The 24,672-nt window shown below is 38.0% G+C and overlaps 1 protein-coding gene across 1 annotated transcript in view; it reads right to left on the reverse strand.

Moving 5' to 3' along the window:
* rapgef3 (Rap guanine nucleotide exchange factor (GEF) 3) overlaps positions 1–23,450 on the reverse strand; it is a 42,755-nt gene extending 19,305 nt beyond the window's left edge. The window contains exons 1-5 of the mRNA XM_053642742.1: positions 22,671–23,450; positions 19,680–19,724; positions 8,499–8,605; positions 2,526–2,647; positions 2,230–2,410 (exon numbers count right to left, since the gene is read on the reverse strand). Of these exons, the coding sequence (XP_053498717.1) occupies positions 2,230–2,410; positions 2,526–2,647; positions 8,499–8,605; positions 19,680–19,724; positions 22,671–22,775 (560 nt within the window). The 5' untranslated portion in view covers positions 22,776–23,450. The remainder of the gene's footprint in view (positions 1–2,229; positions 2,411–2,525; positions 2,648–8,498; positions 8,606–19,679; positions 19,725–22,670) is intronic.
* Positions 23,451–24,672: the final 1,222 nt, after the last annotated feature.

Genomic DNA, 24,672 nt, shown 5'->3' on the forward strand with positions numbered 1-24,672 from the left:
AATTGAGAGTTTTTATGATTGGGAAGGAGTGTAAATAGGTTTGGTCTGGCGGACTAGATCTGCTATGCTGCTACTGCTGAGCAAGTACAGATACTTGCTCCGATAGTCAAGTACAGACATATAAAGAAGAGAAGCATGCTACTGCTGCAAAGGGTATGGAAGGAGCAAGGAGCCCCCCCAAACCAAGCGGACAGCCCATGTCCCACCCCTCAATGATGTAGATCTGAACGCGGGACTTGTGCACTGCTGCTGCTCCGAGGAGCCATGACACCTGAATGTGTACGAGCTATGTATGCCTGGGCCTGCTTTGCCAAATGGCTTAATGCTACTGAACTAGTGATATGTGTTGGTATTGGGTCTAATGGCCTTGCTGGCTGTGTGACTGGACTGGGGAGCCAAGAACTGTGACTTAGAGGCTATATGTACCCGGCTGACACCTGGGTTTAAGCTAAATAGATAAGTGCATCATAATGTGAGTGCATTTTTTTTTTTAATAGATAGGCAGTAGAACGAATAATTGATTTGGATCATGATTGCTATAGGGCGATAGGGATTTGCACGGCATAGGTGGATAAGAAAGTGCATGCGCCTAAAGAACTAGCACCACCTGCAAATGTTTCATTTACATAATCGTGTGGAATTCTTTTTTTTTTTTTTTTTAAATGTCCATTGACTCGTTGATCAGCATGAATAAGCTATTGTCAGCTCTTACCAGCGTTTATCAGTGCTATTGTGTGCATCAGCAATTGTCAGCATTTATCAAATTATATCGATGTTGATGAACATTCTTGTCATTTTTCAGAAATTATCTTTTTTTTGGCCATTATCAGTGTTTATCAGCATTTATCACAATGATCAGCAACTATCAGCAATTATGAGCAGTTACCAGCATTTATCTGCAATTATCTACATTTATTGGCAGTCATCAGCAGTTATCAGCATTTATCGGGAATCAGTGCCACGGATTTCCTCCCTGAAGCACAAAGCACCCGCTTCCAGGTTTTCATTGACATTGACTTTGTTTACTTTTGACACGTGTGTTTTGTTTTGGTATCTGTCCTGTCTCCACCCTTGTTATGTTATTGGTTATTTCCTAATGTCTCAGCTGTTTTGTGTTATCCCCTTGATTATGTTTACTATTTAAACCCCTTGTGTGTCTTTGTTCAGGGCGAAGAATTGTGCGTTTCTGTGGTTTGCCGCCAGTGCATTACCAAGCTTTGTTCATTGTTCTCGTTTCATGGTTTGATCCTGTTTTGTCATCATGTTTCTGATTCTCATTTAAGCCCAGTTCAGGCCGGTTTGCCGATCGCCTGACCCCTCAACTATTTTGACACCACGTTCTTTGCCCATCGATCTGACTGTCTCTCTTTAATAAAAAGCTGAAACTGCACTTGCATCCATCTGATTATCCATTACATGACAGAATACTTTGCCTACAACATGAATGCAGCAGGAACGCAAAGGAGACATCACATCAGGGTAACCAAGAAAACCTTGCCAGCTTTTGACTTGATCCAGTTCCCCCAGTGGACTGCCATAGATCTCCCAGACCTGTATGATGAGTTCTTTGGTTATCCTGAATATTTTCTCATGGAATGCCAGTTATACTTTGCCAGCCTGAAGGACCCCAGACCCGATGAGAAGCAGTGGATGGGGTTCATGCTGGCCCAATGGTGCTTACTGGAAGATTCAGAAGTTTGAATATGCCTATATCCGATTCTATCAATATGTTTAGCAACAATAAGGTTGTGAAGGTCTTGGGAGAGCTCTTTGCTTTTACCCATCATGAGATGTTTCTTGTGTGACACCTTGGTAATGAAAAGCCTTTTTATAGACCATCAATGTACTAACCCAGCTTATATTACTTTGCACAGATAGGGGCTATAATTACTTACGGATTTCAGCTGGTTCCTTGTCTTACCTTGCCTTGAAGAACTGCTTTTTCTTAGCATGTTCAATACTTTTTTCCTGTGTCATTCCACTTCATTACACATAACTTTATTTATGGACTTTAATGTTGTGAATCCTTTATATTTCCGGATTTCTTGAGTTAATACTGATGTCTGGTGAAAATTTCAAGTGAATAGACTCATTGGAAATATTTTTACTGAAAGAAAATGTTGACGCGTTCAATATTTGTTTCCCCGACTGTGTATATGAGTCAAATATTCATAATTGTGAAAGGCTTAAATAAAAGTTAATTCATCACATGTTTATTTTTATTCTCACCATTTGCGGAGTTTCATATTCAGAAGAGCATCAGGGCCCATCTGCATCAAGAACGATAGACCTTCTTGTAGCTCATCTTCTTTTGAGTCATTTTCAGCGGGTGTGTTATTCAGATCAAACTCTGTCTCCATAAATCGGTAAAACTGTGTGTCTTTGTCATGGAAGTTCAACTCTTGCTTCACTAAATGGAGATATATGGCATTTTATGTTCAAAACAGACCAGCTCAGTGTTTGGCTGTTGTTGTTGTTTTTTTTTTTACCAACATGTAAATAAATAGGTACCATAACTTAGTTACCATTTACAATAATGCCCTCATCCACTAACACCTGCCACATGCCAACTGCCTGACTCCGGGACTGGGAACAGTCATTCAGCTTCATCAGCCAGTCAACAAGCTCCTTCCCACTGCAACACTGTCTGCATCACAGAAAGAATAGTAAGTGAAAAAGAGATATTGTAAATAATACTTATCATTTTATACATTCATGTGAAAAAATACGTACACCCCATGGAAACTGTTGGCTTTTTTGACATATTTGGACAAGCAAACATTTTATCCTCTTTGAAACAGTGCCTATTAGTAAAGTTGATATATTTGAACAAAACCACAAGGAAAATGATCTTTTTCAATCATTTATTCAACAGAAATATGAATAGATGTGATATTCTTCTGTGGAAAAAGTAAGTACACCCTTGGCCTCAGAAGCTATCATTGCGCCCTTTAGCAGAAATAATGTCTTGTAGGCGTTTTGCATAATTATACACCAGGCTTGCTGGAATTTTTGACCACTCTTCCCTGCAATATTTTTTCAGCTGTAAGATGTTGGAAGGTTTTCTTTCATGTACTGCCCATTTCAAATCCCCCCATAACATTTCAATGGGATTCAAATCCTGGCTTTGTCTAGGCCAGTGGTCTCAAACATGATGCCCACGGGTAACTGGTAACCCGCATGTAGTCTGTGAGTCACCCGTCAAGCACATTCTATAAATAGGCTCAATTTTCATTATTGATTTTAGTTTTTTTATTTTATTTATACCTACAAAAAATTAAAAAGTATTATGTTAACATTTCATACAACATTAAAACCTAAAATAAAATCATCATTTAAAAAATTCTAAATATTTAGAAGTTTTCGCATGTTATTGTTAACGTACTAGCATACGTTTTTCGTAGGCTATTCTGTGAGTTGAGGTGGTAGCGAGCTGACGGCATAAACAAGGTGAAATAAACTATATAAAAAAAAAATCAACAAAGGATCAATTATGGCAGATGGTGCACCAGGTCCTGCAAAAAAGAAAAAGACATTACTTTAATGAGGAGTTGGAGACAGAATTTCTCTTCAAAAATGTCGAAGGCAAAAGTGTCTGCTTCATCTGTGGGGCTAGCATCTCCGTATCCAAGAGGCATGGAAAGAGGAACGCGGAGGGACATTTCACCACAATCCACAAGACCTTCAATAACAGTTATCCACCAGGTACATCACATATAAAAGCAAAATTAACGAGTTAAAAGCAACATTAAGCAGGCAGTAAAGATTTTTATTTTTTATCAGACCTGCTAAGAAGTCACAGGCTGCAACCGAAGCTTTATTTAGGGTTGCTCATTTTTTGAAAGAACACAAAAAAAATCTTTTTCAGATGGTAAAATTGTCATGGGAGCAATGACTGATGGCGAACACACTGTTTAAAGATCACAAGAATGGAGATGAAATCATGTCTGCACTCTCTGATGTTCAACTCAAGGCGAACACAATCGCAAGATGAGTCACGGCCACATCAGCAAATGTAACGAAGCAACTGGAGAAAGACTTGGGTTCGTCAGTGTGATGCGTCTGTAGATTTTATCAGTACAGCGCAGCTGACGATCTTCATTAGAATGGTTTTCAGTGAATTTTCAGTGAAAAAGGAATTTGACATTACAGCCCCTTAAGACAACAACGAGAGGTGTTGATATTTATGATCAGGTTAAGAAGTACTCCATCGACAAAAACGTGCCATTAGAAAATTTGGTACAGTGACAACTGATGGAGCCCCTGCGGTGACTGGCCGCACACTGGATGCGTTGCGCTATGCAGAGGGGACCCGTATTTCCCAAAGCTTCTACATTACCACTGCATTATACACCAGCAGGCAATGTGTGCCAAAGTGATGGGATTTGATCACGTAATGACCCCTGTAGTTAAAATAATTAACAGCATCCAGTCAAAAGGGAAACAGCCCAGGTCATTCAAGGTACTTCTTGAGGAGCTCTCAGCTGAATATGGTGACCTGTTGCTTCACAATGAAATTTGCTGGCAGAGGAGAGGAAGGATTCTGCAGCATTTTTCTGCACTTTTGGGTGAAATCAAGGTGACAAATTCAATGACGTTGATAAGCTGCAACCATTCGTGTCATTCATTGCAAATCCTTTCATGCCAGTGGACATATTCTACATTTCTGAGAAACTAAGTGATTCGTTGAACCTGGATTCTAGTGAGGTTGAGATGGAGATTCTCAATCTGCAAAGTAACATTAACCTCAAAGCCCATCAGGGGACCACAGACTTTTGGAAAATTGTTGACCCAGAGAAATACATAAGCATTTGCACAGCAGCCATGAAAGTTGCTACATATATACATACAGATAGATAGAGCAAAAACAATAGAAATGGGCTTGCTGTTGTAATACTTTCAGAGGGGACTGTAAGCAGGCCAAATACTACAACCAAAGGAGGATCCAGCAAAAGTTCCAAGAAGGACTGAGTGTGAAAAATGTAAGGGTCCAGCTGAAATCCTCAAGCCCTTAAACAAACCCTTAAACCACTACATATCAAATTCTGTTTGGTGATGAACCTGATAAAACCGACACCATCCAAGTCAAGAACATATTAAACCTTATTTCAGCAAGTAGGGGTCTTTCTTTAAAGTTGGTAGTGTATAACCCTCATGGTCCCAAGAACCATGTTATTTTGGGGGTCAACTACACTGCATCCAGAAAGTATTCACAGCGCTTTACATTTTCCACATTTTGTTATGTTACAGTCTTGTTCCAAAATGGATTAAATTCATTATTTTCCTCAAAATTCTACCAACAATTCCCCATAATGACAGCATGAAAGAAGTTTGTTTGAAATCTCTGCAAATATATTAAAAATAGAAAACAAAAAAAAGCACATTTACATAAGTATTCACAGCCTTTGTCATGACACTCAAAATTGAGCTTGGGTGCATCCTGTTTCCACTGATCATCATTGAGATGTTTCTACAACTTGATTGGAGTCCACCTGTGGTAAATTCAGTTGATTAGACATGATTTAGAAAGGCACACACCTGTCTATATAAGGTCCCATAGTTAACAATGCATGTCAGAGCACAAACCAAGCCATGAAGTCCAAGGAACTGTCTGTAGACCTCCGAGACAGGATTGTATCGAGGCACAGATCTGGGGAAGGGTACAGAAACATTTCTGCAGCATTGAAGGTCCCAATGAGCACAGTGGCCTCCATCATCCGTAAATGGAAGAAGTCTGGAACCAGCAGGACTCTTCCTAGAGCTGGCCACCCGGCGATCGGGGGAGAAGGGCCTTAGTCAGGGAGGTGACCAAAAACCCGATGGTCACTCTGACAGAGCTCCAATGTGTCTCTGTGGAGAGAGGAGAACCTTCCAGAAGAACCATCATCTCTGGAGCACTCCATCAATCAGGCCTGTATGGTAGAGTGGCCAGACGGAAGCCACTCCTCAGTAAAAGGCACATGACAGCCCGCCTGGAGTTTGCCAAAAGGCACATGAAGGACTCTCAGACCATGAGAAACAAAATTCTCTGGTCTGATGGCCTGAATGGCAAGCGTCATGTCTGGAGGAAACCAGGCACCAGTCATCACCTGGCCAATACTATCCCTACAGTGAAGCATGGTGGTGGAAGCATCATGCTGTGGGGATGTTTTTCAGCGGCAGGAACTGGGAGACTAGTCAGGATCGAGGGAAAGATGAATGCAGCAATGTACAGAGACATCCTTGATGAAAAGCTGCTCCAGAGCGCTCTGGACCTCAGACTGGGGCGAAGGTTCATCTTCCAACAGGACAACGACCCTAAGCACACAGCCAAGATAACAAAGGAGTGGCTACAGGACAACTCTGTGAATGTCCTTGAGTGTCCCAGCCAGAGCCCAGACTTGAACCCGATTGAACATCTCTGGAGAGATCTGAAAATGGCTGTGCACCGATGCTCCCCATTCAACCTGATGGAACTTGAGAGGTCCTGCAAAGAAGAATGGGAGAAACTGCCCAAAAAATAGGTGTGCCAAGCTTGTAGCATCATACTGAAAAAGACTTGAGGCTGTAATTGGTGCCAAAGGTGCTTCAACACAGTATTGAGAAAAGGCTGTGAATACTTATATACATGTGCTTTTTTTGCTTTTTATTTTTAATAAATTTGCAAAGATTTCATACAAACTTCTTTCACATTGTCATTAGAATTTCGTAGAATTTTGAGGAAAATAATGAATTTAATTCATTTTGGAATAAGGCTGTAACTTAACAAAATGTGGAAAAAGTGAAGCGCTGTGAATACTTTCCGGATGCACTGTAGTTGAGCAGCATTTCCTGTTAAAAAGCTGAAGAGGGTGCTTGTTTTTATTCCAATGGAAGTTGGAGGTTACTACTAATATATATATATATATATATATATATATATATATATATATATATATATATATATATATATATATATATATATATATACACACACACACACAAAAAAACCACACACACACACACACACACACACACACACATTGGAATAAAAACAAGCATATACATATATCATGGCAAGAAGAAGAAGCAATTGTTGCTGCTCATCAATTTGGGAGGGGTTATATGGTCATCCAATCAGCATTCTACAGTGAGAAGGACAAATTGAGTGGTTACAAATTGAGAGCCTTCAAACAGTTGCCAATCTTCTCAGGAAACCACTCCCAACAAATCCAGTCCAAGGTCAGACCATTTAATGCTCAGAGAAATACCCAAGAGCTACATCACGTGATCTACAGACCCCTGTAAGCACAATAAATGTTTATGTTCATGACAGCACAATTAGAAAAAGACTGAACAAGTATGAATTTCATGGAAATTCATGGAAAAACTACAAAAAAGCCCTTTCTCTGTAAAAAAGACTATGGCAGCATGACAGGTTTGTAAAATTGCATCTGAACAAATCACAAAAATTTTGGAACAATATTCTTCAGACTGATGAGACCAAGGTGGAGATGTTTGATCATCATATACAGCGCCATCTTTGGTAAAAACCAAACACAGTGTATCACCATAAGCACCTCATAGCAACTGCATGGTGGTGGCAAGCAATCAAGCATGGTGGTGGAGAGGTGACGATTTGGGCTTGTTTCGCAGCCACAGGACCAGGGAAACTTGCCGCCATTAAGACAACAATGAACTCCACTTTATACCAGAATATTTTTGAGGCAAATGTGAGGCCATCTGTCCAGCAGCTTAAGCTGGGCTGAAATTGGGACATGCAATAAGACAATGATGCCACACATACCAGCAAATCAACATCTAAATAACTAAAAAAAGAAAATCAAGGTATTGTAATGGCCACATCAAAGTCCGCCTCTCAACCCCATTGAAATGTGTGGCTGGATCTTGTTGGTGAAAATGGAAGTTGGTGAGGACAACACAACCGTTATTTAGGTCCTGATTAATAAAAACAGAATTGAAGGAGGGTGTGCTTTCTTCTTCCCATGACTGTATATACAGTACTACGCAAAAGACTCAAGTACCTTATTTTTTGTAGTACAAATTTGTTCTAGATTTTTATTTTATGCATATTGAGTCAGTATACAGTTGGGGAAATAAGTATTGAAATTGATTAATTTGCATAGATAGGAGGTATAATTACTTACGGATTTCAGCTGGTTCCTTGCCTTGCCTTGGAGAACTGCTTTTTCTTAGAGTGTTCAATACTTTTTTCCCGTGTCATTCCACTTCATTACACATAACTTTATTTATGGACTTTAATGTTGTGAATTCTTTATATTTCCGGATTTCTTGAGTTAATACTGATGTTTGGTGAAAATTTGAAGTGAACAGACTCATTGGAAATATTTACTGAAAAAAATGTTGACGTGTTCAATACTTATTTCCCCCACTGTATGAAAATATATGAAATCCTATTAACAAGCAAAATGTTGCAGCACCCTGTATACACTACATGTCTGTAAAAGAAAAACAACTGGTTGATTTAAGGGCTTCTTATAATAATAGATAATCTGTACCTGTAGGTCTTAAGGTGATGTTTCCTGTCTCTGATTAGGCCTGGATTTCTTTCCATCAGTGTACTATACACCACCCGAGCTGCCTTTAAAATCCGACCAGACAAAAACTAAACAGCATGAAAGAGAGAAAAAGAAATTGGACTTTCATTACATATATATATATACACATATACTGTGAACTTTGTTTTGAAAGAAAGTTTCAAAATGGCACATTTCAAAGGATGTCTAGTTGAGCTATTCATCTGAAAGCTTTGGTGATAATAGATAATAGATACAGTGCTTAGCTTTTCCTTTTATTTTTAATTACGAGCTGGAGAAGCAGAGAACGAGATAGAGAATAGTCAAGACACGAGAATGAAATACTCCCCATCATGCATGCTGTGAGTGAGTGAGTGTGTGTGTGTGTGTGTGTGTGTGTGTGTGTGTGTGTGTGTTTCATGATTCATTTTCCCCCACACCTCCTCTGCAGAAGTTGATGAAAGTGTGGTTTATAGCACACTGTATGACTACTACCTTCCACCTCTGTCTGTGCTCCGGTGTGGTCTCTATCTCAAACTTTGTTACATCACAAGTGTTTTTTTTAATTCCTTTATACTGTAGTATAAAGGAAAAAAACTATTTGAAATGTCAACTCGTCGGACCACAAAACACAATTCCACTGTGCTACTGTCCATCTCAGATGAGACCGAGCCCAGAGAAGTCAGTGGCGTTTCTGGACAGTGTTGATGTACGGCTTCTGCTTTGCATAGTAAAGCCTTAATCTGTGGATGCAGTAACAAATGGTGTGGACTGACAAAGGTTTGCAAAAGTATTCCCGAGCCCATGTCAGGATCTCCATTACAGACTCATGACAGTTTTTAAGACAGTAACATCTAAGGGATCGGAGATCACACACATACAACAGAGGTTTTTGGCCTTGCCGAAAATTAGACCAGATTCCTTGAATCTTTTAATAATATTGTGCACTGTAGAAGGTGAAAAGCCCCAAATCATACCGATTTGTCTTTGGGAAATATTGTTCTTAAAGTGTAGGATTATTCGCTGACGCAACAGTTGGTAGATTGGCGAGCATCGACCCATCCTTGCTCTTGAAGGACTAGGCCTTTTTTAGAGGCTCCTTATATACTATGATTAGACAACTGCCTCACCTGTTTCACATCACCTTCTTATTTCAACTTGTCACATCACCATTTAGCTCTAAACTGCCCCTGTCCCAAATTTTTCGGAATGTGTTACATGCATCAATTTCAAAATAAACGTTTACCTTTAAAAAACTAAGCAATTGATTAGGTAAAACATCAAATACCTTGTCTTAATAACGTTTTTGTTTAAATACAAGTCAAAGTACATTTACAAACCATACCTCTTTGTTTTTATTAGCATTTTCCTAACTGTCCCATTTTTTTTGGAATTGGGATTGTAGCTAAATAATACAGTGGAATATAGTAAAATAATACCTAATATATATATATATATATATATATATATATATATAATATAATATAATTACATTGACTGAAAAACAGTAAACAAATCGAAACTACTTTTCCAAGGGTTTTGTAGAAATTCCACATTTATTCTGAGAGTATACTCAGCCTTATATTTTATTATAGTTTAATTACCATTACTGCCATAGACCAAATAAAATGAAACAGAACGTATATTTGTGGAACTGGTGGACGTAACTGCTCAATCTTAGGTTCTAATGGAACTCTGAATAAGTGCTTAAAGGGAGGCAAACATGGAGGATTAATTCCTCAAAGCTAATTAGCAGACAAGAAGAAAAACTCATACACAGTAATAATATTAACTGTTAAACATAAATACATTATGTGCTACAAGTATCTAATTAGAGGCAAATAGATGCAGACTTTTCTATTTAGATTAACCCTGGATCGCAATAAAATAAAGTCATTTTTAACATTTAATAATAAACATTTTCCAATTGACTTACACCTATTCCACCTATTCCTTAGTTAGTATTTAAAATGAGTCTGAATGTTTTGCTGACGGTGTGGATTTTATTTCCCAAGAAGGCTCCCTAGGGTGCCCTTGGGTATTTAGAGCCCCTGGAATCCACCCTTTGAACATATACACGCACACAGAGAACCTTAGTGAAATCTAATTACAATAGTAAATTGTAAATATAGCTGCAAGCAGCAACAGCAGATTCCTCCTCAAGATTGTGGACCATTTCAAAATTGACATGAAAATTGACATGAAATGGCTACTATGTGCATAAACACTACAAATAAAGTTTTGTCTTTCAAAGTGTACTTTGGCTCTATCCAAGACAAACAGCGCCATCTAACGCACAATAAAGATATTGTTAAACATAATATAACATATTGTTAATTCTTCTAATGTCTTTGTTTTTGGAGACATGAGGTTGCCATCACACATGGTAACATAATGTAGTGTCCTCTCTCTGTGTGGCACAGAACAAGTCCATAGGTTAAGGTTCCACTGATTTATGGACACAAGAATTATGTGCAATAGTTGTCAGTTGAGAATCTTGGAGAATTACTTCATACTGATACAGTGCAACTTTAACATTATTTTGAATTTATTTCTGCTGCTATAACATTAATTTGATTTACTCTGTGCTGCGATAACATTAATCTGAATGAAGAGCACGTTGGCTGATCCATGACAAACACCGCCATCTAGTGGAAGATAAATATATTGTTAAACATAATATAAACAGATATTATCAAAGGTAATATTCCCTTTAATCTCATTGTTTTTGGAGATATGAGGTTGCCATTGCAAGGTTAACAAATTGTAGTGTCCTCTTTGTGTGTGGCACAGATCAAGTCCATACGTTAATGTTCCATTGATTTATGGACACAAAAATACGTGCAACAGTTGTCAATTCACCAATATGTAAATAGTTTGGCCAATTTCTTTTTATTCCTTATTGCTTATCACCCTATAGAAAAACATGCATCCCACACATATGTACCACAGTTCAAGTAAATCTGACCTATGGTTCATGAGGAGAAGATTGTTGTAGTTTGGACAAACGTAGGGGGAAAATCTATCATGGTGGACATTATGGGTCCCAGAGGCTTTTTTTGTTCCCCATGAGAAAGAAGGCACGTATACCAATTTTCAGACATTTTGGACTTATGGGGCTCAGGGAAAATCATGTAGACTTTGGACATGGCCTGTAGCACCACCTATGGGCTCATGTGGGCCATTTGTGGTGTGTCAGTTATTCCTGGCCTCAATGTACCAAATAAACATAAATACTTAAAATAATAAATACTTATGTACATGTGCTTTTTTGTTTTTATTTTTAATAAATCTGCAAAGATTTCAAACAAACTTCTTTCACGTTGTCATTATGGGGTATTGTTTGTAGAATTTAGAGGAAAATAATTAATTTAATCCATTTTGAAATAAGGCTGTAACATAACAAAATGTGGAAAAAGTGAAGCGCTGTGAATACTTTCCGGATGCACTGTACAATGGCTACTGTGTGTGTATATATGGATCGTGGTACATCAACTGGCCTAATTCTTCTGTCAGAAAGAAGTGCAGCTACTCCAGAGTGAAATTTAGAATCCAAATACTTATTATGGAATGAAATAACACGATGCATAGATAGAGTTATTTGGCACTTAGTGAGATAAGGAGAATGATAATAATAAGAAGAAGATTATACTAATAATAACAACAACAACAATAGGTTTCCACCTGATGGAGGAATCCTAAATATTTTCCACATAGTCCACTAACCTTTCTTATTGTTTTCGTAAGGATTTTTTTTTGAAGGTTTTGGGGGCTTTTGGGGCCCTTCACATGCTCAAAAACTCATGCAATTCGGCACACACATCCGAGTCATTGGCCATTAGACCCAGGCAAAGAGTAGCACATGGGCGGTGTGGGGGGATCTTTAGCACCCCCTTTCACACGGTACAAAACCTTGGTGCAGAAATCATACATGCTTGTATGTATATGTACGAATCTCAGTAGACATATTGCTCGCATCGACCCGAACAACATTCACAATGATAATCATTAGCTCCGCCCAACAGGAAGTCAGCCATTTTGGATTTTTAGAAAATTGAAGGCTTTGCATTTTTAAAAATACTCCTCATAGGGGATTCATGTGATCGTCACCAAACATGAACAAAATTATGCCAAGCCATTGAAGATGCTACATTGCAAAAGGATTTTTGATATCTTGAATGGTTTCACCATGGCGAGGCAATAAATTTATGGCAACAAAGGGAAACAAGAAATGTCTATCTTCTGCATACAAGTAGTAATTTAGATCAAACTTTAGCTGTATGTTTGGTCACAGGGGCTGATCACATGGATGTGACTACTGTGAATCATGGTCATAGAATCACCAACTGACATCAGGACGTGTGTCACTTAAAACAGACTCTTAAATAGTCTTCTTATATTTACCCAAATCGCTTCAAACTTGGTCAAGACACAGCTGATTTAAAATTGCGAAAAGCATTAAACTTTAATACTCTTTTCTTTGTATATCTGCGTGTTTTACTCAGAACTCACTTCACTATGCAAAGTTTTCATACACCCATTGGGTGGCGATGGCACTGTAGTGCTTGGGCCCATCATCGCTGCTTGCAGCTATATTTTGACTTGTTCCATTACCTTGTTCTTAACTCAAGTTGCTCGTTTATTCCTTGTGGTACAGTTTGCCCAAGGAGGTGGTCTTAAGACTGAGTACAGCATGTTTCCAGCAAATGTTTCCTCATTATCCTTTCATTCTTTCTCATGCTATACATTTCATTTTTTTACATCATGAAGACAGCTCTGTCCCCTGTCTCACTCTAGAGACCTCTAGCTTGGTCAAACACTCATGATGATTTAATTGGTTTCTAACCTGTAAGGGATTGGTTGACCTGATCAGTCTAAAGGGAAGCTGTCTGCACAGCTTATTTCACATGCAGAAGTAACACCATGTAAAACAGACACAAACCTGTACAAGACAACAATTGCTTAATACTCTTACTACGCTTAACATGGAGAAAACCAGAACCACCTAGCTAAAGAAACTCTGAATATAACACGTCACACATCTCCATGAAAGTGGTATATTACAATAATTCAACAAAATGTGTCAACATTTATCATAAAAGCTATGAGCTATATTAATTAAATTGTTGACTCTGGGATATTAATTTTCCCTTTCCCACTTGCCATGTCTAGTTTGACTGGTATACAACTTTCCTCACAAGACTCTCAATCTACCAAATATTCTCACTGCCCATACAGTATGTAGACACTATGTCTACAGACCCGTGTAAATCTCAATTCTGTCCTCTGGACTCCATAGCCCAGTTCCCTAGAGGGCAAATATGGGATGATAAAGTTACACAGAAGGTCATGGTTATTCTAATCCATTTTCCCAGGACTCCAGATTACCTCAACTGAATACATTGCCTTCAATGTCATAGCTGAACTGTTATGCTGGAACTGAAATATGTTCAAATATTACTCTAATGCTGAGTGCGAAAACTCTTATTATAACATTGTGTAATTGTCCTTGTGTTTCTGTACTGCATGTGTACTTTGTCTTCTTGGCCCTAGAGAACTACAGGTTAAATTAGCTTCAGGTTAAATGCACCAGTGCAAGAAGACATTTTATGTCACAGCCCTACAAAACTAGTTGATATCTCCTGGTAGTAAAGGCAATTTCAATCATTTAGCCACATAGCCACTAACTTTTTTTTTTCTTTTTAATTTATGCTTACAACACTATTCACTTTTCTAGTGACCACGGAATGCTTGGATACAGCATGTATGGCTTATCCACATCTAAGTGTGGCTCCTTCTAATCGTTCAAAATGCCCACTTAAGCTATTGAATCCAAGCATATAGTTGCTATGTGACTCAGTAGCTGCGTTTACATGGACTACGTTTACATGGACAGTAATAATCTAATTATTGACCTTAATCTAAGTAAGGTAATATTGTGATTAAGGTGTTTACATGAGTCGCTTTTAGAATACTCCTGTCATGTACCCGTTTCACATGTTTTAGAACATAATTAGATTAACGGCACACGTCATTACGTCACCGCGCCACGCCGTCCGACGTCCCTCCAGAATTTCACGTATCAACATACAGTTGGTCTTCGTTATGGTACTGTATACAGTTTTGGGTGTTTTTATTTATTTTTTTACGAACGCTTTAAGTGCGGTTAATTATTTGTCATGCTATACGTGCTAATAGACAACTGCTTGAAGCGGTGGGTGTGTCCCAAATCGCGTACTTACCATCTATATAGTAGCTGAGATACATGTATTTTTCCCCACTACAGGCCTATAGTAGGAAAGTATGCGATTTGGGACGCAGCCGAACTCTCTTGTTCGCCGTAAAACTGCCGTGTGTGATCGTGTCCTGTCGCAAAATGCGGTGAAAACTCCCACACGACGTTCATAATGTGATTAAGGTGTTTACATGTCTGTAATACACGTCCATAATGCGACTAAGACAGGAGTACTCCACCTGTCTTAATTAGATTATTGCTTACTTCGATTATGACCTTAATTAGATTAAGGTAAGTAAAAATTGCTGTTTACATGCTAGTTTCTTAATTAGAGTATGGTCTTAATCGGATTAAGAGTGGATTATTGTTGTCCATGTAAACGCAGATATGGACAACAATAATCCACTCTTAACCCGATTAAGACCATACTTTGATTAAGAAACTACAATGTAAACAGCCATTTTTACTTACCTTAATCGGATTAAGGTCATACTCGAATTAAGCTCTAATCGAATTAAGACAGGTGGAGTACTCCTGTTTTAGTCGCATTATGGACGTGTATTACAGACATGTAAACACCTTAATCACATTATGAACGTCGTGTGAGAGTTTTCACCGCATTTTGCGACAGGACACAATCATACACGGCAGTTCTCAACATTTTACGGCGAACAAGAGAGTTCGGCTGAGTCCCAAATCGCATACTTACCTACTATGGGCCTGTAGTGGGGAAAAATACATGTATCTCGGCTACTATATAGACGGTAAGTACGGGGTTTGGGACGCAGCCCACGGCTTCGAGCAGTTGTCTATTAGCACATATAGCATGACAAATAATTAACCGCAATTAAAGCGTTCGTAAAAAAAAATATAAATAAAAACACCCAAAACTGTATACGGTACCATAACGAAGACCAACTGTATGTTGATACGTGAAATTCTGGAGGGACGTCGGACGGCGTGGCGCGGTGACGTAATGACGCGTGCTGTTAATCTAATTATGTTCTATAACATGTAAAACGGGTACATGAAAGGAATATTCTAAAAGCGACTCATGTAAACACCTTAATCACATTATTATCTTACTCAGAGTAAGGTCAATAATTAGATTACTGCTGTCCATGTAAAGGTAGTCAGTGAGATTCTTGAAACCTAGTTCTTCCTTTTCACTCTTTACTGATGGGACTAAAAACTGTACAAAACAATAAAGACATGGTCAAAGATAAGTGTGCTCCCTTGGCTCAATAGCTTCATCAACTACCAAAGCAGAAGTCCTTATTAAAGTGTTACCCAACCAAAGGAGAGCAACTGCTTAAGGCAATCACCCAATACATCTACAATGTTCTACATGGAAAACACATATGACACAACCACAGGCACAAAACAAATAAATAAATAAATAAATAAATAGAATCACCAACACAGCAACAACCAGTATCAACAAAATACCCCTTTCTTCTACTGGAAGGGTTCTTACACAACAGATGAATAAAATTGTGTAGGTGTGTAGTTACAGTATTAAACAGTTTGAGGTGTAATTTTTCCACCAATAAGACACTTCCACCTCTGCATGGAAGGGAGGAAACCCAGTAGCAGACTGCATTTTCCAGTTGTGGGTGACACTAGTAGTAACTCCATTACTGTACAGCACAGAGAAGGTGAGCAGTAATGGTGGGTAGCCAACTATACTTCCTAAGACATGCTTTTGTTCTCAAGATTCACTAACTTTGCAAATACCAAAAGAGAATGAAGAGGATAACAATATAGCTTAATTACCTTTAATCACAGTGAAACACACTGAAACATACAGTATGTGCCCCATCATTTCTAAACTAGACATGTGTCAGCTACTGTTAATGTTAGACATACAAAACTGAACACAATCAGACAGAAGTATTCCACTACTAATGTGTCTCTACCATACATCTAGTATGTGGCCAAGACAATTAAACAAATGCTAACAACACTCCAGTGGGAGCTTTTCATTTTCAATTTCATATTCTTCTTGTCATTGGGATGTATTAATTCCACCCAACTTGCCCCCCCCCCCAAAGCATGCATAGTTGCTGCTGCTGAGGATGGCCCCACAAGGTGCAGCCTAAAGATCACTGAGATTACTGAGGATGGTACCACTAACAAACCATAAAGATGGCTTTGGACCTCAATTCATATGAACAGTTATGGTATGATGACTAGGACTGCAATTGCTACAAACAGTTTTACACTCAGGTCTCCATCAATGAACAGTGGAGAAGTTCAACAAAACAGACTTCATGTAAAAACTGTAATGAATATTCCTGCTTACAGAAGTGCACTATTTGAGCATGTAGTATTAGCACATTTATAGAAAGGATTTATTTATAATCATACTATCCAGTGTCACCAGGATGAGGATGGGTTCCCTACTGTGTCTGGTTCAACTCAAGGTTTCTTCCTCATATCATCTGAGGGAGTTTTTCCATGCTACCGTCACCTCTGGCTTGCTCATTACGAATAAATTCATACATTTAAAATCTATATCCTGAATTTATATATTTCTGTAAAACTGTTTTGGGACAATGTCCATTGTTAAAAGTGCTATACAAATAAAACTGAATTGAATTGAATATATAATAGCAAGGATCTGATTTTTGTAGAATATCTACTGCAGAGAAATTCAGCTAGAAATCTGACCAATTTGACCATTAAAGAGTTGTGCTGTGGATGATGTACACAAAATATATGTAGTATAAAGAGCGTGTGTATGTGGACTTTAATCAGTCTTGTTGTAGAATTAAAGTAGAATAAGTCAGGGAAAAGAAGCTGAGCTCTACTCCTGCACTCTTATCAAGTTAGTGTTCTCCCTTTATGGCACCTCTTGAAGGGTCATAGATAAGACCAATAATGCATACAGCAGAGTCAGTGTGGGAAGAATTGGCAGGAAAGTTTTCTGGCTATGCATAATTTTTTTTTTTAGTTTAGACCATGCCAATACTAAAAACAAACACAAGTACTTCAGACAGGGTCAGGCAAGACCAAAATTCATATAAATTTGCTTGGGAACAGGAGCAGCCATGTATTATTTCATTTCTTAAAAGTTTGAAGATTTACAATAGGGTACAACAACTGACATTTTTAAGATCATGCTTTTGTGCTACTAATGCAATAGAAACATTTATTGATTTACTGCCATCTACTTTTTTGGTGCTCAGACAACACAATTCTTGCACTTCTTGCATCCTCAGCTTTCAGTCATTTACAGGATACAGTTGTGGAAGAGGTATCTTTGATCAAAGACATGGCATATCACTAGAATTTTAAAGGCATTAGGGAATACACTTTTAAAAAAAAAAAACAGGCTTAATCATTGCGGTTTTTTACATGGATTATTGCACTTAGACATTTTTCATAAGGAAGCAATCAATACAGAGGGTGTTCATGTGTAATAATAATAATGATACATTTTATTTCTATTGTACTATTTCTATACTCTACAAAGTGTCACGTGACTAAAAAACACATCACATGATTCAGACACATGCTCAAGTTCACCTGTTCCCATCCACCTGCTCCCCTTGATGTAACCTGGACATTCAAACACTCTCTGGAAAGTCTTGCTCCAAGCCAGTTCTAGTGACATTACTAAGCCTTTGTTCTAGTGTGTGTATTGCCGGTTCTGACGTTGTTTTCATGTTTGCCCTAGTCTAGCCTGATTGCTGATTGCCTGACCTTTGCTTGACTGCGCTTTTGGAATTGTGTTTTGTATTATCTGCCTGATTTTTATGAAATAGACCTTTACTTGCAACCTACACCATCAAAGTGACATCAAAAGGTAGGTAAAACTACTGCAGACCTCAAACAGTAAAGACTAACAATCTTGCACCATCACCCTCAACATTGGAACACCCCAGGGTTCTGTTCTAAGCCCCCTTTTATTCACCCCGTTCACACACAATTGTGTTATTAAACATAAGAGCAACCAGATCATTAAATTTGCAGATGACACCACAACTTTGGGACTCATCACAAATGATGAGGTGGCATACAGGGATGAGGTGCACAACTTGAGGACTGGTGCAAGAATAATAACTGCATCTTAAATGTCAGTAAAAAAGAGATGGTAATGGACTTTAGCAGGACACAATCTACACACCAACCTATACACATCAATAGAACACCTGTCCAGTGTAAAGTTCTTGGGTGTAAATATCACCAACGACCTCACATGGACTCTGAACTCGCCTTTACTTCTTGAGGAAGTTGAAAAAAGCAATGATCCTCAACACTTTCCACAAGGGGCATCATAGCGTCTGTCCTGGCCCACAGCATTACAGTCTGGTATGGTGTAATGTAATATACACACACACATACATATACATACATACATACATACATACATACAATATATATGTGTGTGTGTGTGTGTGTGTGTGTGTGATAATGCTTTAAATGCTTCCAGTGTACACTAAACTGCTTCTCTGTAGCTTAAATTGGCTAGACTCAGCATTCAAAATATGTGTCTAAATATGATATATCTCTCAATAAACACAGAACACACAGTTAATGCATGCAGGATTTCTGTAGGTATCAAAAATATAACATAAAAAAAAAATCAGTGGCTTATGGTTATGATGTGGATGTTAATTAAAAGCAGCTAGATCTATTAATTAAGGGCAAAAATATTATGAATGTATTGAAAAATAAATGTCTTATAAACATGTCTTGAAACATGGCAGAATATTCATGCCTTTTTTTTAGTCTAAATAATCCTTTATAATTAATAGATGCCTATTAAATAATGCCCATTAATTAATTAATATTAATTAATAGGCCTTAATGATTAATTAACACCTATACAAATTATTAATAGGCATGTGTGTGCATAGATAAGATCACTCAATACATGTATGTCAAAGTCTGGCCACACTACTTTTTCAAGACATTCATACCTGCTTCATAGCGTCCTGTGTGTCCAAGGCCTCAGGCAGTGGTGTCTGTGAAGAAATACAGAAATGATGTATATATGATGTGTATATATAGAGAACTGAACAGACAACCCATTAGTTGTAAATTTGTAATCTTAAACTTAATATTGTACTTAAGTGTAAAAAGCAAAACACACTATTTACCATGATCGTAAAAAGAACTTGGCTAGACAGGAAACAACAGACTTTTGATGATGGCTAGAAGAATGCCATCTACTGTGATTTTCTTAATGAACCTACAACTATGTGATTCATCATGTTTTAGCACCCTGTAATAGCACCCTGTCATGCTTCTGAGGCATGTGCAGATCATCACAAAAGAATTACGATTCATACCAAAAAGCGGAATGTTGTCTGTGTCGATCAACTGCTTCATACACATAGACAGAGGTAGACAGATATGAAAACTTTGAGTTGCTCTCTTACCAAATACCATTAGAACAGGTTTAACAAGTTGCCAAACCATTTGTGTTGGCTGCAATGTGTAACATACTTGAAAGTGTATTAGGTCACAAGCTGCATACACTTATGATGTGATCATCACTCAAGCAGCACTCAGAACCTCTCGTGCCGTATTCAGCAAGTGAATACAAAGTCTCATTTTCCTGCAATCAAAGCCTTGCCAAGCAAAATGAATCGCTTCCCATACTGCTTCAGTGTGGCATGATGAGCACAAATGGAGGGATTGAAAGAACTAATCAAGACGTTAACTGACGTGATTTAATAAAGCCATAAAAGTCATTATTACTTGGAATATACCATTGTCACAATGAAATCAATTGTGTTTTATCTGATTTATCCTAATCATCCTTCTTTGAAGTATTCGGTATATGGTATTAGTGGTATAGTACATGGTATAGTATTCTATATTACTACTGGTTTGCAACACAAACGGGCCTAATCTTTATCGATATCATTAGATCATTGTCAATAGTGCTTGCCACAATAAAATACAACAAACTTGCACTTGAAATGGGAAGACTGATATTGACTGTGGATGCTCCAATAATAATAATAATAATAATAATAATACATATATACATACTTTAGCCTCCCTGGTGGCTTTGAGGCAGTTCTCGTAAAACCCCTGCAGCCTGCAAACTCAGCTGGCAGGCAGGAAATGTCCTCACACTTTATCTAAGCTGTGTACATTCCCCCAAATACCTGTAAAAAACACTTCCACTTTTGCTGGCAGGACCTGTTTATAACCCTTCTTTTACAACACTCAGGTGAAGTGTTGCATGGTATCACAATATCTCACATGTGCAATGTTAAAGTGACAAAGGAGGCCCATACTGGTCTGTTCATGTAGCCTAACCTTTCTACTGTAATTTTCTGGGTCTTGTGAAAACTTGGCCCTGAGCTCAAGAGAATTTTTTTCTCCCGAACCTCAGGTGTGCTTTTTAAATTGAGTTCTGTAATCGAGAATGGTTACATGGAGCACTCTTTGTGCTGGAATGCATGTAGAGAAACAAAGTTCTGTCTCCACATCTTTAAATGCTGCCCCAAAACTGATATTTGTGTAGTGTGACACTGGCTTACTTTGAGCAACAATTAACGTAGTAAAGGCAATCTAAAGTTAACACTGACACTATTTTCTTAGCTGTCTCATCAACTGCAATTCAGTGCATAACATGACAATCAATGGTTTACCAGTATGGAGACCAGCCAAGACCAACTGGGATGTTTAGTTCATGTTTTCTATTGCCATATTTTAATGATCTCTGCTTTGAATGGTTGATATGAATCAAGTTATCTATTTTTTTTTTAATGTTGTATCATAATAAATAAATAAATAAATAAACAAATAAACAAATAAACAAACTGGATGTAATTGATAGTGAATAAAAAAATATATACTGATGTACATGGACTCAAGTCACTTGTTTGGAATTTATTAAATTCAATAGCATTCATGTAAAATATTCAAAATAAAGATTTTGTAAAATAGTATCAAATAAATTATAGTAAAATTACTGTAATATTATTATACTGTAAAAATAAGCTGCAGTAAAGGTACTGTACTGAAATGAAATGAAATGAAATTGCAGTAAAGGGCATCATATGTACAACATTCACAAGTAAGCTACTGTAAAGGGACAGTTACAGTAACTTACTGGCAATAGTGCTGCCAGCAAGTTACTGCAAAAATACAATAAATTGTCCAACAGTGTACATTTTAAACGCCTAAACCCTAATTAATCATTTCCATATAGGTGCATTATTTTTATAAGAAAATATTGCCCTAGTACATTTGCAATGAGTTCTTTATTTAGTCACAACAAATTTTGATCTCAGAATGGGTTGTAGAGAGAGACAAGCCATATTCTCAGTCTGTAAATTCCTCAGAGCGAATATCAGTGCAGTGTATTAACACACAGAACTGTCTGAGTTAGTAACTAATTCAAAAGAGTAAAAACAAACAAATCTTTCTGAATTTAAAGTCATAATATGCTAAATGTCAAATTTCAAGACAAAAAAAAAAAGTCATGAGTGCTGACAGTGCTGCAGATTAAAGTTAGCAGCAATATAGGTCTTTGTGTGCAAAATGTCTTGAACATTAATTTTCAAACATGACTGTGACAATAAACAATAAGCTATAAATAGGAGTTTCTTAATACTTTTGGCCAGGCAACACACACACACACACACACACACACACACACACACACACACACACCCTTGAAAGACAATGGAAAACAAAGTGTTTCCAACCGAGGCCTTGCTTTTTGTTTTTGGGTCGCACACAGTGTCTGGCGGATGTGTTGTAAACCACTAGTACACACACAACAACAACAAACAAACAAACAAACAAACAAACAAACAAACAAAAGTAAGGTCCCATAAAATGTAGTTAAATTTTACATTTAAGTCCATTCTTTGTGTACAGAAGCACTGTTTGAATACACAGTGAACTAATGTTTCATGACATGACATGAAATCAGACACACTCACCCAGCTGATGCCCCTGACAGCCGCGGTCTCCTCTGAACAGCGATCAGGAAACACTTGGTAATTGTAACTCCGAAAGAGATGCATTTTTGTAGACAGATTCGACATCAAACACCTGCCGCTGGATTACATGGTAAAGCGAGCTATTCCGACACAGCCCGATTCTCGCTCCCTCTCCCTGCTACCGAGCGCAGATTACACAGCGCGGAGACATTCATCCCGTGTCACCCCGCACAGGTTCTGCAGGACGCGGCCACTTGACGTTCCTCGCGCGGAGGTGTGTGCGTGTGCGTGCGCGCCTGCGTGCGTGCGCGAGCAAGTCAACGCTCTAACTGTGCAAATACCGAAGGGAACAGCCCACTCATTCCTAACCGCCTCTACAGGAACAGACACTCCCACATGTCCACTTGTATCGGTAACAACAACAACTGGGTGCGACGCAGGAATCCTAGACATGATAATAAAGACGTGGTACAGAAATTTCAACAGTTGAATGTTGCTAATTTAGCCCACTGGTTTTGTTATGAGGACAAGCAGAAGGGTTTGCAAGGCACGTGACCGTTTATGCCCAAGACTCACCTCTTCTACAGTGGATAATTTCTTTTTTTGACTTCTGCTGTAATCATAAAGATGCTCAGAATGAACATCCCTTCAGCATCCCTTCTCACTGCTCAATACTACTCATAGCACCTAATCCACTGTATGAATAAGTATGTTTTCTACTATATTTCAAGATATACACTGCCAGACAAACGTTTTTGTTTTTTTTAACACCTTATATTTTAGCAATTTTGTTTAAATGGGTTCATTTAAAATATGCCAAAAATTTGCAAATTGAACACAGCAACGGATATAAGTGAATTGAGAAATGTTTATTATTAAATCTTACATGAACTGAGAAATATTAGGAATTGCTTTATTTGATCTAATTAGACACTTGTAGTACACATCATATTTTTGTTTTTAATACTAGCACAGTCTATGAGCTTTTTAATCTATAGGCTTAATTAACTGTGTATTTACTCTACATATTATGTATGTACTGTATATATAATTAGCAAAATAGAGAATTTTACCTGCTATTTTGTTGATATTGCCATGAGTAGTTCCCATAACTGACAGTGAGCAACCTTAAGTGTGATAACAGTACTAAGCTAATTTTATTACCTACATCAGCTTCAGGAGGGACATACTGTAGAGCAGGGGTGTCCAATCTTATCTGGAAAGGACCGGTGTGGGTGCAGGTTTTCATTCAACCGAGCAGAAGCCAAACCCAAGTCTATTGAAAGCCAAGATCAACTGATTAAACAGGTGGAATCAGGTGTGGCTTCTGCTTGGTTGGAATGAAAACCTGCACCCACACTGGCCCTTTGCGGATAAGATTGGACACCCCTGGTGTAGAGACTTCCTTTCCCTGTCTGTACAAATAGATTCATTTGATACCAGTGTTGCTGGAACAGAGGTAGATTGGTTTTCATTTATTGAACACAGTCTGAACACTGAGTTCTCTATTTTTTCATGGCGTTCTCCATGTCGCATCATGGTTTGTGTATAGATGTCAAATCCATGTATGTTTCTTCACAGATAGATGGAGAGAACAGGTAATTCAGAGATGTGTGAAAAATGCATTCTTCACCAATCATCTGTTCAAATTAAAATAAACCAACATAAGCAACCTAGTTTATCCAAATAACAGACTATGAGCTGATTTGTAGATGCGCAGCAAAAGTTAAAACTAAATTAAAATGCAGTGAAAGTGCTTATGAACTATACACTCCTTTTTACTGAAGCATGCCTGCATTATATTACGTAGATACAGGATCCCTACACAATCACTAGGAGGGGGAAAATGATGACATCCCAACCAAATGTTATTGTATAATTTACACTCTGGTGTGCACTGTGATCTTTGTGATATTTTCTGAGTCTGCATTTCTCATAGGTTAGTACAGTTAACACAGAAAACATCCCAACAGACCCTGATAATCTGTTATGGCACTAAGTT

The sequence above is a fragment of the Ictalurus furcatus genome, chromosome 15, assembly GCF_023375685.1.
Source record: "Ictalurus furcatus strain D&B chromosome 15, Billie_1.0, whole genome shotgun sequence".
Classification (NCBI taxonomy): domain Eukaryota; kingdom Metazoa; phylum Chordata; class Actinopteri; order Siluriformes; family Ictaluridae; genus Ictalurus; species Ictalurus furcatus.